The following is a 21071-nucleotide window of genomic DNA, read 5'->3' as shown; positions in this document are numbered from 1 at the left end:
AGCGCTTAACCCGCTGTGCTACCGCCCAACTCCCTGAGATACGGTTCTGTGGAAGGCAGTGTGCTGAGATTTACTTGTGGACAGTCTGCCAATTCTGTGATTTTCCCTGGGGTGTGAGTTGCATTGTAAATATGCACATAGGCTGAACTCATTCGGGGGTTCATCCAGAATCAAGGTAGTATAGGAAGAGTATGTACTTGGAAACAGAAATGTAAGATTATCATTCTGATTCTTAATAAAACTGTGTGATTTTTGATAAGTCACTTGTCTTACCATAACCTCAGCATACCTAGTATTATAAAATCACTGAAGCTCATGTCCTACTCATTTCTGTTCAACACTTAACTGAGTATGTGGTTTGTAGTAGCTACTCATTAAAAACTGATTTTATAGTTCTCAAATTGATTTGCTGGATGAATGATCATAACAGTATATCCCATTTATATATGCATCACAATATACCTAACTAAATGATGTTATTCTTCTAGTGGGAGTGTCTACATTCAGTCATAGAGCTGGCAGTGGTGGCAAAGCCAGATAAACCCTCAGGAAAACATTCAGAGAGCTGTGATGGAAGTCCTGAGAACAGAAGCTTCCTGTTGGTTGCTTTTTTGGGACTGGGGATTTGTCGGACTGAGTCAAAAGGGAGAACAGGTGGAAGATGGGAGCCATTCATAGGATAAGTAGCAGATTAGCTCGGGGATTGTGGGATTAGAGAGAATAATACTTCTCTACCCAGTCAGTTTACCTGGCCCATTCAGACATTCACCTAAGTTTATGATTTTCAAAATGGTGCATAAGAGAGCTCTAAGGAGATTGTGAATATCCTGCTTTTGGAAATGGTCCCAATTTAGTAGCACAGAAATGTGTCCATTGGTGCTGCCATCCTGTCATTGTTCCTCCTAGGCATCATCTCCTTTCAGATGCTTTAGAGGTTTAGGAAAGAGAGTATGCACCTAATCATTTCAGTCTTGACAAGACAAAGCATGGAAGTGTTCATCTGCTTTTTCAGGTATTCTGGGATGGAAAGAGGTAAAGCAACAGGATTTAAAGCTTGCCCTTACTGCTTTTCTCTTTCTATCGTGTTCTATTTAAACACAAAAGCACATATGTGTTTTTATTTATATTTATTTTCATTTTGGCCTCCAGGGTTATTGCTGGGGCTCGGTGCCTGCACCACGAATCCACTGCGCCTGGAGGCTATTTTTTCCCTTTTGTTGCCCTTGTTTTTTATCATTGTTGTGGTTATTATTATTGATGTTATTGGTGTTGTTGTTGATGGATAGGACAGAGAGAAATGGAGAGTGGGGAAGACAAAGAAGGGGAGAGAGATAGACATCTTCAGACCTGCTTCACTGCTTGTGAAGCGACTCCCTGCAGGTGGGGAGCTGGGGACTCGAATTGAGATCCTTAGGCCAGTCCTTGTACTTCAGGCCATGCTGCACTATTGCCCAACCCCCATGTGTATGCTTTTAATACTTGGTGTTTTAAAGTGAAAAGTGATGTTTGGTATGTCATTTTACAAGTATTTAAAAGAATAAATATTTTTCTTTATTTTTTTCATAAAGCCAAAAAACTTTTCCCTTTGATTACTGCAGAGACTTTCTAAATGTGAGGGAAAGGACAACATTATATTGTGCTTGGACATTTTTAAACATGAATAACAGAAAGAAGTGATTAAATTATATTTAATCTTATATAAATTTTCTGGGTAATTAAAATGTTCCTTGTACATTAAAATCTCCCTGTGGGAGAGTGCCACATTAAAAAATGTGACTTAGATCAGAAGAGAAAACACTAAGCAGAACTTGGACTGGAGTTGGTGTATTGCACCAAAGTAAAAGGCTCTGGGGGTGGGATGGGGGGAGAGTTCAGGTCCTGGAACAGGATGTCAGAGGACCTAGTGGGGGTTGTGTTGTTGTGTGGAAAACTGAGAAATGTTATGTATGTACAAACTATTGTATTAAAAATATGACTTACATGCTTTATATTGATGTTGTAAAGCCAGTTAGCAGTACCTTTTCATAATTTAAGTAGAAGGATTGAAGGAATCTCTTAAATATATGCAAAATATCACAATTAGTAATCAGTTTCTATCCAACATTGTAGAGTCTTTGAAATAGTAGTGGAATCATGCTTGATTCTCTGAGTGTTGTAACTTACACATATCAGTGAGCATCATTGAGTGTCTTGAATTTTTTTTTAATGGCAATGTTGGACCAGAAAATGTATACAATTACTTTTAGTATCATAACTGTATACATTTTTTGTATAGAATCATTTTGTCATTTTATAGTGATTCCTCTGGTATTTACATTATGCATTTGATTTTTAATGAAACTCAAGTTCTTGAAGGTCATTATATTAGCTGGCTAAATTATATTTTATTTTAACCCTGTAAACATCTGAGTAGGCTAAAGACATCTGGGAAATTACAGTGTAATGACCACATTTTACTTGGTATCTAGGTTTGCTGAAATCTTAAAAGAATTTTGTCTCTATATATATATTCAGTGTTGAATACACTGTTTCATGTAGTTGACATTTAATAAAAAAAATGTGGAATTATGTGATAATACATTACTTGTTAGACCTCTCTACTACTTGGTCTTTTGAAAAAATATTTTTAAAAAATGGCATGTGAAGGGCTGGGTGGTAGCATATCTGGTTGAGCACACATGTTACAAGGACCCTGGTTCAAGTCCTTGGTCCTCACCAGGTGGAAAGCTTCACAAGTGGTGAAGCAGGGCTGCAGGTCTCTCTCTTTCTCTCTCTCTCTTTCTCTCTCTCTCTCCCTCCCTCCCTCCCCCCTCCCTCACTCTCTGTCACTCCATTCTCTCTTGATTTCTACCTGTCTCTACCCAATAAATAAATAAAGATAATAAATTTTAAAAAAAAGGGAATATCCTTTTTGTACACTTCCTTTAATGGATTTTTAATCATAGTAACTATACCTAATTAAATCCATGTTTTGGGAAAGTTCTGTGAGGTAGTCCTTTTCAGGATGTTCTGTGAGGTAGTCCTTGACAGGTAATGATGCCATAGATTGTTTCAGGAAATTAGAATCATCTCTAGGAAAATATTGTTCAAGCAGTCACTTTTTATCATGACAAAACAGAATAAAATAAGTTCTACTGGTTGTATATAAGACAAAGAACTATATTGGTAAGGAGATGCCATTTTGAAAATCTCCACCATCATCACAGTGTAAATTGCAGTCATGTCAATTTGAATTCTTTTTCCTTTTCTTTCATTGATTTTTGGGATACTGTGAAATCCAGGCATAATGTAAAAGCAACATTATAGATGGAATGAAGTCAAACCACATTAAGAAGTAAAAGCACCTCAAATGCTCTAGGTTGGTTTGTTTGGATACTGTTTGTTATGTTTTTAAGTCAGGATTCTACAGGATACTTAGCTAGGGAATTGGCTATGTTTCAGTCAGTTTAAATGATGGTTAATCTAGATAAGACATTTGTCATCTGAATGAAAGAACAGTACTGCTTTTACATGGCATTTTAAGAAAGGAATAACTTTGATATTTGTCTGCTCTGACACTCAATACATGCTTGAGGTCCTGGTGCACGATGATGGGAAAGGATCCAAGTTGGGTGTGAGAGTGTTCTGTAGGCACCTGTCGTGGGGAGGTGAGAAACTGTACCCACTTAGCAATAACTGTTCTGTAAACCATTAGCCTCCCCCCCAATAAGATGATAAAAAATACCTCAAAAGGACTTAAATATTTCTTAAGTTGATGTGAGATTTAAAATCACTTTTTAATGCTTGAATCATTTTAAGAACAGAAGTCACCTTCAGTTAATTTGGTAGGAAATTTATAAATTTAAAATATCAACAAAGTTTTAAAAAATATTTATTCCCTTTTGTTGCCCTTGTTGTTTTATTGTTGTAGTAATTATTGTTGTTATTGATGTCGTCGTTGTTGGATAGGACAGAGAGAAATAGAAAGAGGAGGGGAAGACAGAGAGGGGGCGAGAAAAACAGACACCTGCAGACCTGCTTCACCACTTGTGAAGCAACTCCCCTGCAGGTAGGGAGCCAGGGCCTCCAACCTGGATCTTTATGTCGGTACTTGTGCTTTGCGCCACATGTGCTTAACCCATTGCACTACTGCCCGACTCCCAACAAATAAAGTTTTTAATGTAAAGGTGTGCATAGTCCTGTCACCAATACACATCTCTTAAGTTTTCTGAATCCCCTCAAGACGTTTTTGTTACATGCATTAACTTTTTCAATCATTGTCATATTTATTGTTATTTTGATTTTACCATTTTGGTTAACATTATTTCTGCAGCATTTATACTTTTTAAAAAAAATATTTATTTCCTTTTTTGTTGCCCTTGTTTTATTGTTGTAGTTATTATTGATGTCAGCGGTGTTGAGTAAGACACAGAGAAATGGAGAGAGGAGGGGAAGAGAAAGATAAGAAAGAGAGGGGGAGAGAAAGACACCTCCAGACCTGCTTCACCGCCTGTGAAGCAACTCCCCTGCAGGTGGGGGGATGGGGGCTGGAACCAGGATCCAATAACCGGCACCCTTAAGGGGCTGGAACCAGGATCCAGTAACCAGCATCCTTAAGCCAGTCCTTGCGCTTGCACCACGTGTGCTTAACCCGCTGTGCTACCACCAGACTCCCTCATTTATACTCTTTTAAGGGTTATTATTTTGCATTCATGTAATTAAAAAAAAACAATGCTTAATTACATTGTTGTTGTGTGTGGGCCGTGGAGAAGAGAGAGGGGGGGTCCGGAGCGAAGAGGAAACACAAATCTTTATTTGCACTGGCACCTCAGAGTTGGGTGCTAGAGAGGCAGGTTGGGCCACGTAGAGGTAGCAAAAATGGCCGCCTCATGCAGTAACCTTTCCTGCATCTGAACACAGGAGTGAAGCGCTGGCAAGAGAGCCAGGTGCAGAAGAAGAAGGGCTTTTATAGGAGTAGCTTTTGTGAGAATGGGAAGGGGGAGGAGTAACCATAGCACTCCAGGATAGGATAATAACTCTCCTGAGAATGGGAGGGGGGAGGAGTAACCAAAGCACTCCAAATATCGCAGGGATATAGACAATGCCCTGAGGGCACAACATGGCTGAACAGGCACTCTGAGAATGTCCCAACTCTCTCGGGAACTAGCAGTAGCCTGAGGGGACAACATGGCAGATGTGACTGCATCGGCACAATTTCCCAGCATTACATGAGGGCATTATTTATTGAACTCTTTACTAGTTTGTTTTCTACTTTATTCTTTTTAGAGACTACTAATAAAAACATTGTTATAGTAAATAAAATCTGTCAAGTCCTTACTGAACTTTAAAGTATGTGATATGTCTAAGCCATAATTATCTGAACTATAAAATGGCAATAATAACACTTAACAGTTTTATAATGAAATATACATAAAAGGCTTGGCACATAGCTTGAGCTCAATGGCACATGGCCAGATCTTTATTATCATTGCCAGTTATTCTTTAGTTCTCTATTTTGAATTTCATTGTCTTTAGGAATTCCCCTTTTCCTAAGGCTGATTAAGGTGTGTCTCTGTGTGCCTAGCACCTCACCAAAATGACCTTTTAAGGTTGTATATTTTCATGCTCTCAGATACTTCTCTTGAATGGTATCCTCTTGAAGGCAGGAACATTGTTCTTGATGGCATTATACTCCTATAAGCTCCATTTTGATAATGGTTTTTTAAATGAGTGAAGGCATGGATGAATGACTTACTTAACTAAACCTTGCATCCATATTGATTTATAGCAGTGGAGTGAAGTTGTTTTAGACTTACGGTATGGTAAAAGAATATTTTCTGTTACAGTCAACTGATGTCTGTGAACAGATTTTGAGAGTGGTGAGTAGGTCTAATCGACTAGAAGAATTAGTGTTGGAAAATGCTGGACTTAGAATGTAAGTATTATCCTGAGTTTATAAATGCATTGCTTTCAAACTTGTTTTTTGCTAGTTTCTCTAAAATTAATCTAAAAGTACAAAGCTGAGTTGGATCACTCACTTTAAGAGGAGCTGTGCACTTGCTAGTGCAGACATCCTACTTTGTGATCCATCTACTAGGCTAATGTGGAAATTGTATACACACATTGAGAGTAGTGTGTGTATAGTACATATATACCATATTCTGCCTGTGACTTTATAGATTCTCCAATAGAGAAATGTACTTGTATAAAGTAAATTGGCTGTTATTTATAACACAGACATTAATATTTAACAGCCTTTTAAATTATTTACTTAAAATTAAACTGTATTGGTATGCCATACTTTAATATATCAGGTATATAAGCTTCACACCACTGTCTGTGTATTGATTGCACCCAGTAATGTCCTATCCCATCACACCGTCAAAATTATCACTTCTACTCATCCCACCTTTTTCTTGTACCCACCATACTTTTTGAAGTCTAAGAAATTTTGTATATGTGTGTGTTACCAGATCGTTGAAAGCTTCTTTTTTTAAAATTTTTTTTACTCTAGCTATTTTAATTTTGTTTTGTTTAAACAGTGTTATATCTTACATTGTTTAATATCATTCTTCTGTTTATTTGCAGAGATTTTGCACAAAAACTGGCCAGTGCTTTAGCACACAATCCCAACTCAGGACTCCACACCATTAATCTTGCTGGCAACCCACTGGAGGACCGAGGTAGAATAGCATTCATGTGCTCATTGATACCAAAACTGTGAGAGCACAGGAGGGTTTTGATTTAGCTATGCCTGCCAAATAATATCAAGCTCAGTTTTAATTATGATGTAGATGTTGTTGATGTTCCTGTTGGTTTCTTTCTAGTCCTTCCCACCCATGTACAAAAATACTCATAGGTATCATCTGATATAGTTGTTTTAAAGAAGTAGAATCAGGAGATATATTTTATTCTTGCTATGTAACAGTGCTTACTAGCTATTGCAATTTGCACAAAATAATTTTATCAGATAGTCAAGAACCAGACCTAAAAGTGACACAAATCTCGAGAATTTCCTTGAGTCTGCTGTCTGAATACAGATTAGTTAGGTTCTATACTCGGGGTCTTATAAAGCTATAATCAAACTGTCGGGGCTGAGGTCTTGTCTGTGACTTAGGGAATCCTCCTCAAGTTCACTAGCTTTTATCAGAATTAGCTTCCCTGAGAATATAGATTGAAGTCATTGTTTTTCTTACTAGTTGCCCGTTGAGTGCTGCCCCCAGTGCCTAAAGGTTGTGCTCAGGACCTAACCATGGGAGCTCCCTCCTCTCATAGCATTCTATTTTGCTTCATATATATGATCAGTTAGAATAAATTTCTCTGGCATTTTGCTGTTTCTTAAACAGCTCACTTAACTGCATCTAAGATAATCTCATAGACAATTAATTGCTAACCAAATCATATTAGTGATATATTCATTAGTCTGCCCCAGAAACTCATGGGAATGATACAGTATATATGCACTAGAATGCAGTAATCTTGGGAAACATCATAGGATATTGTATTTATATTAGGAATAATGATTAATTATATTTAGTAAGACATGAATGTGAGAACCGGAAGCAGTTGCAGACAATAGGAAAAAATGTACTAGATTTGGACCAACCTGTCAACACCCATGTTCAGTGGGGAAGCAGTTACAGAAGCCAGACCTTCCACCTTCTGCACCCCATAATGACCTTGGGTCCATACTCCCAGAGGCTTAAAGAATAGGAAAGCTATCAGGGGAGGGAATGGGATATGGAATTCTGGTGGTGGGAATTGTATAGAGTTGTACCCCTCTTATCCTATGGTTTTGTCAATGTTTCCTTTTTATAAAGAAATAAATAAAGTTAAAAGTTGAGAATATCACTTAGTAGAACATTGAAGGAGAAGCTTTAAGAAAAAAGGGATGTATCTCTACAGGAAATACTTTGTTTTCACTATCTCTTGCATATCTTTTCCAGTATTGTTGAATAAAAAAAACCAACAACCTTTTCATCTCTTGTAATCTTATATATTTGATGGACATTAATTATTAAAGTCAATGGAAGGTACTAACAGTTCTGTTTTGTTTGAAAAGTTATACATTTAGTATTCAAACATCACTCACAAGAATAACTTCCTAATACTTAAAGATGTGAATCTAAAGGAAAGTTCAGATGGGATTAGAAAACTCAGTCAAATGAAAAGCACCTTCATAGAATAAGATGCATTAGAATAAAAAGGAAATCGAAAAGAACTGATGCATATCTTAAGAATAGGAACTTTTCTGGAAAACATTAGTATTTTTAGGAGAAACTATCTACTGGCATTAGTCAAATGCTATACATATGACATGGGGAAAGTGTGCTGTAGATCACATTTTTAAATTTTTTTTTTTTTAAACCAAAGCAGTACTCCACTCTGGCTTCTAATAGTACTGGAGATTTAGCCTGAAACTCCTAAATCACTAAAATCTTCTTGTATAACCATTATGCTATCTCTTCAGTCCTTATATCATCTATTGTGGACAGGGAATCCATTCTAGTTTTGTTTCTAAGAAGGGACTTATATATATTTATCTATGGGATGAAGCCAGTAGAGGAAAGTAGTTGTTTGAGCCAGGCTCTTAAGGATGTGCAATACTGCTAAGTACAGTGGACCAGAAAGGAGACATCCCCTCATCATCAGGGAATTAAGTTCAAATCACAATTCAATACCATGTCATGTGGCTATTGTAAATAAGTGTTGTTGAGGATATTGGTACTGGTAACCTGTGGGACTATAAATGGTGCAAACACTTTGGATTGGTTAAACAGTTTTTTTAAAAGCCAAACACAAATTTGCCACATGATTCAGTATTTCCATCTCTAGCCATCACTATGATAGATGGGGCATATGTCTACCAAAGACTCATGAACAAATCTTACCCATATTTTATTATGGAATCACATCTAATGCCACTTTTATTGGCATATTCTCTTACTTAGTGTTTATGAACTCTCCAGAGAAGCCATAGAAATGAAAGAAATTTTAACTCTCACCTGTATTCTGACATCTACAGTATATAAGTTTATGATTTTTGATAGACAAGAATGTAGCCTTTGATTCTCCCTATCATATTAGAACTCTAGAGACAAAATTTTGTAAAACTAGTAGTGTTACTACTTTTAGTTAACAGGGATCTATCTACCTTAAATATTTTTCCTGTCATGTGATTCATTGATTCTACAATCCGCAAATGTTAGATTTTACATGGTTTTTAAGTATGCACATTTTAAGTGTGCACTGTCAGATTTAATTCCCTGTCTTTGTAAGTTAATAACATCAGATGGCAAATTACAATACTAAACATCTTATAATTACTTTTTATTAGACAAAAATAATTTGAAGCAGAGGGAGCTAGGTAGTTTCAGTTGGAAAGGAGAAATAAAACATTTTTTCTTCAAAATTTGACATTTACTAAAAGCAAAACAAATAGCATGTAATCCATTCAGTAAAATTTTCAGATGAAAGCTTTTTGCTATAAATCTTATTTTTCCTTTATTGGGGGATTAATGTTTTACATTCATTGTAAATACAGTAGTTTATATAGACATAACATTTCTGTTTTCCGTAACAATACAATCCCCACTAGGTCCTCTATCATCCTTTTCCAGGACCTGTATTCTCCTCCACACCCACTCCAGAGTCTTTTACTTTGGTGCAATATAAATCTTATTTTTACTTCACAGTTCTATAGTCTTTGTTTTACTTTATATGTGGCAGAATAGAATAGGTTGGGCTACAAGTTGAAGTCTTTTTCTCTTCTTTGTGAGGGAACTTTCTTGATATTCCTTTTCTTTTAAGGGTCTGTTAAGTAAATAGTTTCAGAAAATTTGGGGCATGTTAAGTTTTCTCCCTGAAACTTTAGCCACTGTTACATTAATTTTTTAAAAATTATCTATTTATTTATTGGATAGAGACAGCCAGAAATCGAGAAGGAAGGGGGGATGATAGAGAGGGAGAGAGGAAGAGAAATACCTGTAGCCCTGCTTCACCACTTGTGAAGCTTTCCCCTTGCAGGTGGGGACCAAGGGTTTGAACTCTTGTCCTTGCGCATTGTAACATGTGCACTTAACCAGGTACACCACTACCTGGCCCCAAACACTCTCACTTTATTTATATTGCCTAATTTTTGAAGTCCATCAAAATGAAAGCCCTTTGTGTATTAATCTGTTGAAATAATAGTACTGATTCATATTTATGCCTTTTATGCCATTAGTACATAGCAAGACTAGGAAAAAAATAATAAAATATATTTGTAATTTAGGGATATCTATGAAATTAAAGAATGTATTTTGTGGGCTGGGGAGAAAGCATAATGATTATGCAAGAGACTTTCATGCCTGAGGCTCTGAGCTCACAGGTTCAATCCCAGCATCACCATAAGAGCTGAGCTGTGCTTTCTTCTGTCTATCTCTTGCATTAAAATGAATTTAAAATATTTATTTAAAAAAAAGAATATAGTCAGGAGAGAAACTAATGACTTAGTCTGGAATTAGCTTAAAAATAGTTTGGTCAGATAATTTTATATTTATGCCTCTAGTTTTTTGTTTTTTCCTTTGCCATGAATCTTATATTTATTAAGTTGTTTTTAAAAATAAATTATCAAGCATGACTTTATTCACCATTTTATTATACAAGAAACTTCACCTTTTGCTTTTTTGATGAAAATCATTATTAGATAGTTTGATTATTATTATTTTTATCTATTAAGGCATGAACCAGTGGGTGGGTGTTGCTCGTAGTATAAAATAATTGTTCAGTTCATTCCTTTATTTGATTTTAGGCGCCTAGTTTTCTGGTATGTTACAGGTTTGTCTCAAATGAAAAGAAAAGGATTGGCAATTGCTTAAGAAGTAAAGCAAGTCAAGCTAAACTTAGTATACAAAGCTTGAGTTTTAGTGGTAGATTTGTATTTTCTTTTTCTTTTTATTATTGATTTAATTATGATCAACAAGTCTGTTGGATAAGAGGAGTACAATTCCCACCACCAGAGTTCCATATCCCATCCCCTCCATAAGTTTCCTATTTATCCCTCTGGGAGTATAGACCCAGGATCATTAAGGGCTACAAAAAGTGGATGGTCTGGATTCTGTAATTGATTCTCCACTGTACGTGGGCATTGGCAGGTTGATCCATACTCCCTCAGTGGTAGATTTTAACTTAAATCTAGCAGATGATAGTTTAGGTTGTAGAACATGATCTTGAGAATTTTTTCATTGTGACCATAACATATTTCCTTAAGAAAACATATGTAAAATAATAGATCACAGATGGACAAGTAGTTATCTTTTCCCCTTTAAAAGTGATAGTATTATTCTTTGCTCCTTACTGTAAAGGATTAAATTTTAGAGCAATTTTATGTTCATAGCAAAATTGAGAGGGATAGAGGTTTTCCTTCTTCCCCACAATGTATAGCCTCCTTATTATTTTCGACATTCCTCAAAAGAGATACATGCATTAACAATTTTACCATATAGAATACTGTTCACATATCATACGTTTCAGTTTACTCATCCTTCTTCCCTCTCCCCACACCCTTCATAATCTCTGGCAACCACTGATCTTTCTACTGTTTCCATAGTTTTGCCTTTTCCAGATACAGTTTTCAACTCCTTTGAGTAAATATCAAGGAGCATGGTTGCTGGATCATATGGTAAGAGTATGTTAAGTTTTGTAAGAAACCACAAAACTGTCTTCCAAAGTGACTGTACCATTTTACATCCCTCCAAGAATGAGTGAGAGAGTTCCTGTTGCTCCACATATTGGCAAGCATCTGATGTTGTCAGCGCTCCAGATTTGGAACATTCTAATAGGCGTGTAATAATAGTATATCATTACTTTAATTTGCATATTCCTAATGACTTATGATGTGGAACATCTTTTCATATATTTGGTTACTGTCTATATATTTTCTTTGATGAGATATCTGTTAAGGATGTTGGACAATTTTTAATTAGGTTTTTCTTGTTGAGATTTTTTTTTATTTAAGAAAGGATTAATTAACAAAACCATAGGGTAGGAGGGGTACAACTCCACACAATTCCCACCACCCAATCTCCATATCCCACCCCCTCCCCTGATAGCTTTCCCATTCTCTATCCCTCTGGGAGCATGGACCCAGGGTCATTGAGGGTTGCAGAAGGTAGAAGGTCTGGCTTCTGTAATTGCTTCCCCGCTGAACATGGGCGTTGACTGGTCCGTCCATACTCCCAGTCTGCCTCTCTCTTTCCCTAGTAGGGTGGGTCTCTGGGGAAGCTGAGCTCCAGGACACATTGGTGGGGTCTTCAGTCCAGGGAAGCCTGGCTAGCATCCTGATGGCATCTGGAACCTGGTGATTGAAAAGAGAGTTAACGTACAAAGCCAAACAAATTGTTGAGCAATCATGGACGCAAAGCTTGGAATAGTGGAGATGAAGTGTTAGGGAGGTACTCACTGCAAACTCTAGTGTACTTCTGCTTTCAGGTATATATTTTGCAGTAGTTTATGGATACGTGTGAACATAAGCTCTCTCTCACAGAAACTGGTGCATATCTAGGTTTTGGGACTTTGTTAGAAAGTGAACTACCTGAGATGAAATTAGAGTGTACTATAAAAGGAAAGGTCTCACCCAAGTAATGAAGCTGAAGGGTTGTCATTCCACACGTGAAGTCTCTGGACACAGTCTGAGGTGAAGCATGTTGAGGTGGCAATCATTGCACTGGTTAGGTTGTGATGCAATATTATTTGATATGGATTGGGAGAGGCATACAGGAAAGTGGGCCCTATCCAAGGGTTACAGGACTGGACTGGGGGAAGTAGGGGCTCTATAGTGGAGATGTGAGGTTCCTGCTGTCTTAGGGTTCAACAAGACAATCGATAGTTAATGTTATCATCACATTATTTGTTAATTGGGTTAACTTTGAAAAGTCCTTTTGTTAGGGTTTGCTGTACAGTACCCAGTATCTTGTATATAGCTGTACTATTGGGTGCTTCTAATCTACTTGGTCTAGGCTTTTGAGAGAGTTCGCATATCAAATACACAGCATATATATTAAAAAGATTCAGTTTGTGTTTTGAAAAACTTCGAGACATACAGTTGATTTTCCCCCTCTCATATTAATTAACTACTGATTTATATGTCTACATTTTGCTAGGAGTGTACATAAACACCATTCCCACCACCAAAAGACTGTGACCCATCCCTCCCATCCACTCCCACCCCCCACTGGCCCAGGAAGATGCATGTCTACCCCTCATCACAGGGCTTTTACTTTGGTGCCCTACTTACAATTTGGTCAGGTCCTGCTTTTAGTTGCCCTTTCAGATCTTCTTACTCAACTTCTGTTGATGAGTGGGATCATCCCATACTCATCTTTATCTTTCTGACTTAGCTCACTTAACATAATTCCTTCTAGCTCTGTCCAAGATGGGTCAGAGAAGGTGGGTTCATTGTTCTTGATAGCTGCATAGTATTCCATTGTGTATATATACCACAGCTTTCTCAGCCACTCATCTGTTGTTGGGCACCTGGGTTGCTTCCAGGTTTTAGCTATTATGAATTGTGCTGCTATGAACATAGGAGTACACACCTCTTTTTGGTTGGGTGTTATGGAGTCCTTGGGGTATAACCCCAGGAGAGGAATTACTGGATCATATGGAAGGTCCATGTCTAGCCTTCTGAGAGTTTTCCAGACTGCTCTCCACAGAGGCTGTACCAATTTACCTTCCCACCAGCAATGTAAAAGGGTTCCTCTGTCCCCACATCCTCTCCAGCATTTGTTGCTGCTGTCCTTTTTGATGTATGCCATTCTTTCAGGAGTAAGGTGGTATCTTAGTGTTGTTTTAATTTGCATTTCTCTGACAATCAGTGACCTAGAGCAGTTTTTCATGTTTGTTAGCCTTTTGGATCGCCTCTGTAGTGAATGTTTTGTTCATATCCTCTGCCCTTTTTTGGATGGGGTCATTTGCTTTTTTGGTGCTAAGTTTGCTGAGCTCTTTATATATTTTGGTGATTAGTTTCTTGTCTGATGTCTGGCATGTGAAGATCTTCTCCCATTCTGTGAGGGGTCTCTCTGTTTGTTTAATAGTTTCTTTGGATGTGCAGAAGCTTTTCAATTTGTTGTAGTCCCATTGGTTTGTTTCTGCTTTAGTCTTCCTTGCAATTGGGTTTGATTCATCAAAGATGTCCTTGAGGTGTAGGTGGGAAAGTGTTTTACCAATGTTTTCCTCTAAGTATTTGATTGTTTCTGGTCTGACATCTAGGTCTTGAGATTTTTTTTTTTTTAAGAGTTCTTCATGTACTTTGAATAATTGTCCTTTATCAGATTGGTTCTTTCCAAACTTTTCTTCTAACTTTATGGTTTCTCTTCTTGTATACTTGATTCTTTGTTTTGCAGCATAGAATTTAAAATGTTTGTTTACTTACCTAGATTTATTAATTTATTACATATAAGAGAGAAGTTTCATGTGAGATAGAAAGGCCAGAGCACCACTGTGGTATATGCAACACCAGAGATCAGACTGGGAACCTTAGGCAAGCAAGCCCGATGCTCTACCACTTGAGATATTTCACTCACCTATTTTATTTTATTAAAGATTTATCTCTTAATACAAAGAGAGTGAAGGAGAAAACCAGAGTATTACTGTGGCATTTGTAATGCTGGGAATTTAATTCAGGACCTCATGCTTTTAAAATCAACATTATAACCATTGTGCTATATACTTATAAAATTAAGTGAAAGGCATTGCATCAATTATTTTCTCATGGATTGTGGCTTTGGTTATAGTGTCTTAAAAATCATTGTCTTAGGAGTCTTAGGAGTCAGGCGGTGGCGCAGCGGGTTAAGCGTACGTGGTGCAAAGTGCCCAGGGCTGGCATAAGGATCCTGGTTTGAGCTTCCTGCTCCCCACCTGCAGGGGAGTCTTTTCACATGTGGTGAAGCAGGTCTGCAGGTGTCTATCTTTCTCTTCCCCTCTCTGTCTTCCCCTCCTCTTTCGATTTCTTTCTGTCCTATCCAACAACAATGACATCAATAATTACTACAACAATAAAACAACAAAGGGACCAAAAAAGGGAATAAATATAAAAAAAATTGTTGTCTTACCATTGGTTGCCTAGATTTTCCTCCTTTGTTTGCCATATAAATTTTTGAAGACAATATATTGTTGGCATTTAGTATGTATTTAATAAAGTGCATAAATCACAAATTTTTATTTTGATGAGTTTTTTTTCCCTTTTGTTCCTCTTGCTGTTTTTTGTTGTTGTAGTTATTATTGTCGTCATTGTTGGATAGGACAGAGAAATGGAGAGAGGAGGGGAAGACAAAGAGGGAGAGAGAAAGATACCTGCAGACCTGCTTCACCGCCTGTGAAGTGACATCCCTGATGGTGGGGAGCCAGGGGCTCGAACTGGGATCCTTCAGTCAGTCTTTGCGCTTTGTACCACGTCTGCTTAACCCGCTGTGCTACCGCTTGACTCCCTATTTTGATGAGTTTTTACAAAGATTCAGTGCACCTATTACCAAGATCAATATAACATTGCTAATACTCCACTAGCTTAATTTTTTTCCTTGTGGCTATCACACCCAGTCTACACCATTTGGAAAAGATAACTATTCTGAGATATATTATGATTGATTAATTTTTTGTCTTTCTGAATTCATGAATATGGTAGAATAGAGCATATGCTCCTTTAAAAATTTATTTATTTCTGATAATAGGGCCTTATATATATGCCAGATTTCAGTGTTTTTAGACCTAACTTTTTCTTCTTTAGATATTAAATAATTGTGATGTGAGAGTAAAGAAGAGGTATCACAGTGCTGCTCTACCATTTGCTGAATTTCCCCCTCTGCTGTAGGGCTCTCGTGTCATGGTAGGGCTTGACCCAGGGGCCTTGTGCTAGGGAAAAACTTGTATTCTACCTTTTCTTCCTGTGTAAGTTGTGAAATGATCCATTACTTGTAGAATTTGTTCTAAAGTAATACATTTTTAATACAGAATCTTAATTTTAAGTACTCTTCAGTTGTATTTGCAATATTTGGAGTACATCTGCTGACATATATATAATTTGATAGGACAGAGAAATTAAGAGGGGAGGGGCAAATAGAGAAGTAGAGAGAAAGAGAGGGATACCTACAGACCTGCTTAGCTGCTAGTGAAGCATCCCCCTTGCAGGTGGGGATCAGGGACTCATACCTGGGTCCTTGAGCATGGGAATGTCTGTGCTCAATTCTATGCTTCACTGCCTGCAGCTCCCCTACTGGTATATAATTTTGTTTGTGTTTATATTGTGTTCTGATTTTAATAATTTGATGGCCCCACACCTTTTTTTTTTTTTTTTTGTAGAGCTGGTGTCCTACAGATGTGAGATTTCAAGTCACTTATTCATTCAGATAACACGATAGAGACTTTGTGCCAAAGAGAAAGCGATAGAAGCTGTGTGCCAAAGCTTCTTCTAGTGACACATCAGCTCTTTGTGTGGTTGGTGGTTGAACTTGGACTGTGTGCATAGCAAGATGCATGTCCTTTGGTTATAGTATCTTAAAAATCAGTGCCATACCCATTGGTTACCTAGATTTTTCCCCTTTGTTTTCCCTTTTTTAAAATATTTATTTATTTATTCCCTTTTGTTGCCCTTGTTGTTTTATTGTTGTAGTTATTATTGTTGTTGTTACTGATGTCATCGTTGTTGGACAGGACAGAGAGAAATGGAGAGAGGTGGAGAAGACAGAGGGGGAGAGAAAGATAGACACGCTTGTAAAGAGACTCCCCTGCAGGTGGGGAGCTGGGGGCTCGAACCGGGATCCTTACGCCGGTCCTTTTGCTTTGCACCACGTGCACTTAACCCACGGTGCAACCAGCCAACTCCCCCTGTCAGTTTTTTGAGCTGCTTTATTGAAATATCTCTCTGGTCTCTCCTTTTTAAAAAGCCAATTTTGATGGTATATCAACTTTACTAGTATTTTTGAGGAGAAAGCTTTTATTATGTTTTGTTTTTATTTCTATTTTATGGCTGCTTGTAGTTTAATAGCTCTCTTCCCTTATTGCCTCCTTTCTGTTTATGGGGCTGGGAGGACATTAGTTTGCTATATTTGCAAACATCTTGGGATAGATACTTCATTAGTTTTTAGCTTTTCTTTATGTATTCAGAGTTAAAATTTTCTCCCTAGTGCAATTTTAGTTGTAGTTCAAAAATATTAATAGTATATTTTCAACAATTAACGTATTTAATTTTTTACTGAGGTGATTTTTCTTCTTAGGAACCTAAGTAACTTGTTACTTAGAAATTTATTTTTATTGAAATGCAGATTAATTTCAAAAATAGAATCTCCTCATTAAAGAATATAGCAATGACTTGAAAGCTTTGACAGCGAACCTCTTGAATGATTTGTGTAATCATTGCTGGGCTTCCTGGTCACTGGCTCAGGTGAGAAGCAGCCACAGGAAATGGCTGTGGTACTCATTGATTTCAGTGACCAAATGGAAAATAATTCAGGTAGCCTGTGTCTTCATGAACTCCAGTGACTTGACTCTCCTGGATAATTGATCTGAATTAATGTTTGCCTAATGGTAGTGATTCTTGACTATCTACAGGGATGATGCCCTAGGAATTCATTTATTTGGGTTAGAGACAGAGAGAAATTAAGAGAGAAGGGGGAGATACTGGTGGGGAGAGAGAGAGAGTCCCACAGCACTATTTCATTGCTTGTGAAGCTTCCCCCTGTAAATAAACCTGGGTCCTTGTGCATTGTAATATGTGAGCTTAACTGGGTGCACCACCGCCTGACCCCACCCTGGGGATTTTTATCAGATTAACCAACCAAATTTTAGTTCACTTAGTATTCCTACCAGTTATACCTGTCATTTGTAGTGATCATTAAACAAATACTAAAAGTAATAATCAACACCTACTTGGTTGTTACTGTTTACTGGGTTGTTTTTTCATTTGCCTGAAATAAAAGCAACTCAGTGAATATAGGTAAATAAAGATCATTAACTCAGAAATGCATATATTTTAAGTCTAATTATCTTGAAAGTTTTCTTTTTTTTAATATTTATTTTATTTATTTATTCCCTTTTGTTGCCCTTGTTGTTTTATTGTTGTAGCTATTATTGTTGTTGTCGTTGTTGGATAGGACAGAGAGAAATGGAGAGAGGAGGGGAAAACAGAGAGGAGGAGAGAAAGATAGACACCTGCAGACCTGCTTCACCGCCTGTGAAGCGACGCCCCTGCAGGTGGGGAGCCGGGGATCGAACCGGGATCCTTATGCCGGTCCTTGTGCTTTGCGCCACCTGCGCTTAACCCGCTGCGCGACAGCCCGACTCCCCATCTTGAAAGTTTTCAAACTTTTTGTATTAATGATTGGATAGAGGCAGAGAGAAATTGAGAGGGAGAGAGATTTTTCATTAAACTCTTCATATCTCCTATATCTTACCTTAGCTCTGTTGTTTGTTTTACTGTTAGTAGAAAAGTGTTTAAAATTTTCTCATATCATATATCATGTGCATATGTGTTTATAAACATAGTCTATTTTCTAAGCCTTTTAAAATACTTACTTGGATCAAGACAGAGAGACAGTGAGAGTTGAGGGAGAAATAAAAAAGAGAAAGACACTGAGACACTTGCAGCACTGCATCACCTCTTGTGAAAATTTCCCCCTTGCAGGTGGGAACTGGGTGTTTGAATGTGGGTTGTATGTGCACTCGGTCAGGTGTACCATCACCTGACCCTCTCTGGAATGACCCTTTCAACTAGAGATAGAAAGAGGAGAGAAACTACAGCGTCCTCCAATACTTTGAGGGCTGGGTTGCACACTTTGCAAAGCAGTGCATTATCAAAGTGAGCTATTTTGCTGGCCCTATGTCATGTATTTTGAGACAATGATAATAAAACCATATAGATTTAAAATTTTATCTATTTCATTAGTGAAATGTGTAATTACTGGACTAGCATATTCAGTTCTCTAGAAATATTTAGATAAAATATTTAGACTATAGTTAATTAATTGCCTGAATTATGAAAAATATGAAAGTGAAACGACTATGAAAACAATGTTTGACAGCGATTTGGGAATATAATTAGAAGCTTCAAGAACCACCATCCTTGAGAAAATATTCATCTAGAGGGTTAATCTGTCTTCAGGCTATTTCTTCCATATTTATTTCTTGATAAAATTTGTAGAGAAAGGGCCAGGTGGTGGTGCACCTGGTTTAGTGCATGTATTACCATGCAAAACGACTCAGGTCCAAGCCCTTGGTCCCCACTTTCAAGGGGAAAGCTTCACAAGTGGTGAAGTAATGCTGAAGGTTTCTCTATTTCTTTCTCCCTATCTTCCCCCTCTCTGAATTTCTCTGTGTTCTACCAAATAAAAATAAACAATGCTTTAAAAATTGTAGAGAATATTGGGTTCTAAAATAGGGCAGCAGTCAGCATAATAGTGTCTAGTACTAGTACTAGATAGTACTAGGGAGCCTCAGGGTAAATACTGTTTTAAGGACTTGCCCCACAATATGCCCCAGGGAGGTAATAACTCACTGGCAGCAGTTTAGTTAAAGGACCTAAAAAAAGACATTCATTCAGGTGTCATTCATTTCCTCCCAGAGCACAATCTACATTCATTGAGTCTCTGGATGAATGAGCTAGTGTTCATAGTCTTCACCTTTAGTCATTAAATTTAAAGAATATCTGATTTTCAGTATTGTAAATTCCTCCCAAACTATTTATGTTACAAAACCTACCTCTAGTTACAATGTGAAGTTACAATGTTGGTGGTTCTCTGAAATTGTCAATACAAACCCTTTAAGTATTGGGATTCTTATCTGAATAGTTAATATTGTACCATTTTCTTGACAGTAGTAAATAGCATGCACCTGCTTATTCAGAAGAGTAGAAGAGTGATCAGCTCTTTCAAAGCTGTAGGCTAAAAAGGAGAGGAGTTGTATTTCTTTTGGCAAGATTGCATATGAAATGAGACTAGAAGAGAAGTTACCACTTTGTCCAAAGACAAAAACATCTCTTGATGTAAGGTCTTGATATTTTTATGTTTAACTTGTCAGTCTCTCTCCTACCCTATAGATTAACACAGAAAGGAAAATCAACTGGGAGATGATTACTAAAGCTTTGACATTAGATAGGAAAAAAAGAACAGTCCCTTAAAGTGGAATCAAACTTAAGTTAGTTTTCAGGTGCTGTAAATAAAAGTGCTATTCTGAGAACTTGAGAATTCTAATCTCTTTTTTTCTTTTGAATCTTTCTTAGGTGTGTCCTCTTTAAGTACTCAATTTGCCAAACTCCCAAAGGGATTAAAGCATTTAAATTTATCTAAAACCTCCTTGTCACCTAAAGGTATAGTATCTGTAATTTACTTTATACCTGTATAGTTTTTACTGTATTATGTTACATTAAATAGTCAGAATTATTACTCAGTTCTGTATCTGCATTACAAATATAAATGTTATAATTCTCACATAAGTCATGTGTTTTGCATTCTAGTTTGCCAAAGTTAAGTGCTTTAGAGTACAGAATAATTTTGAAATACACATGTGGTCTTCAACTTTGAGCTGGGAACACTCAACTTGGCTACCTCCTGTCTCACATTCCCAGAGGCAGCAAGGAGTGTTTATTCTGCTTTATTCTTGGGGAAAAGTCTGCACTGCTACCTTCACCTTACCACATACTTGTCAGACAGATTGTTTTGCAGAAAACAATTGTACCAAAGCTCTGAGTCACCACTGTAATTCTATTGCCTCTATTTCCTGACTCTAGAAATTGCTTAGCCTTCCTCTGATTCATTCCTGGCTTAATTCACCTTCCTCTCATATATTAATTTATTCAGTTGTTCATCACATCATGCCTGTCTATTATTATTTTGCCACATCAGTGCCCCATAATGATATTTGGAATACATGTGCTTTTGTATATGCTTTGTATTCTGCCTGACAGGTTCTTTCATCTTCACATATTTTTGGAGAACTTCAGTTTATTTTATAAAACAGTCATCTGTGGGCATCTCTTTTGGTTTTTTTTTTTTTTTTTTTTTTTTTGGTCTATTCCCCAAAGCTTAATAGGATCAGTTTCACTTTCCATTGTGTTATTTCTGCAT

At 37.2% G+C, this 21071-nt stretch overlaps 1 protein-coding gene across 6 annotated transcripts in view; it reads left to right on the top strand.

Moving 5' to 3' along the window:
- CARMIL1 (capping protein regulator and myosin 1 linker 1) overlaps positions 1–21071 on the top strand; it is a 332859-nt gene that overhangs the window by 182042 nt on the left and 129746 nt on the right. For all 6 annotated transcript variants that reach the window (XM_060189278.1, XM_060189277.1, XM_016189509.2 and 3 more), the window contains exons 10-12: positions 5826–5914; positions 6568–6662; positions 20228–20314. In XM_060189278.1, the coding sequence (XP_060045261.1) occupies positions 5826–5914; positions 6568–6662; positions 20228–20314 (271 nt within the window). The remainder of the gene's footprint in view (positions 1–5825; positions 5915–6567; positions 6663–20227; positions 20315–21071) is intronic.

Source organism: Erinaceus europaeus, chromosome 4 (assembly GCF_950295315.1).
Source record: "Erinaceus europaeus chromosome 4, mEriEur2.1, whole genome shotgun sequence".
Lineage (NCBI taxonomy): Eukaryota > Metazoa > Chordata > Mammalia > Eulipotyphla > Erinaceidae > Erinaceus > Erinaceus europaeus.
This window is presented reverse-complemented; position numbering and strand designations above follow the sequence as displayed.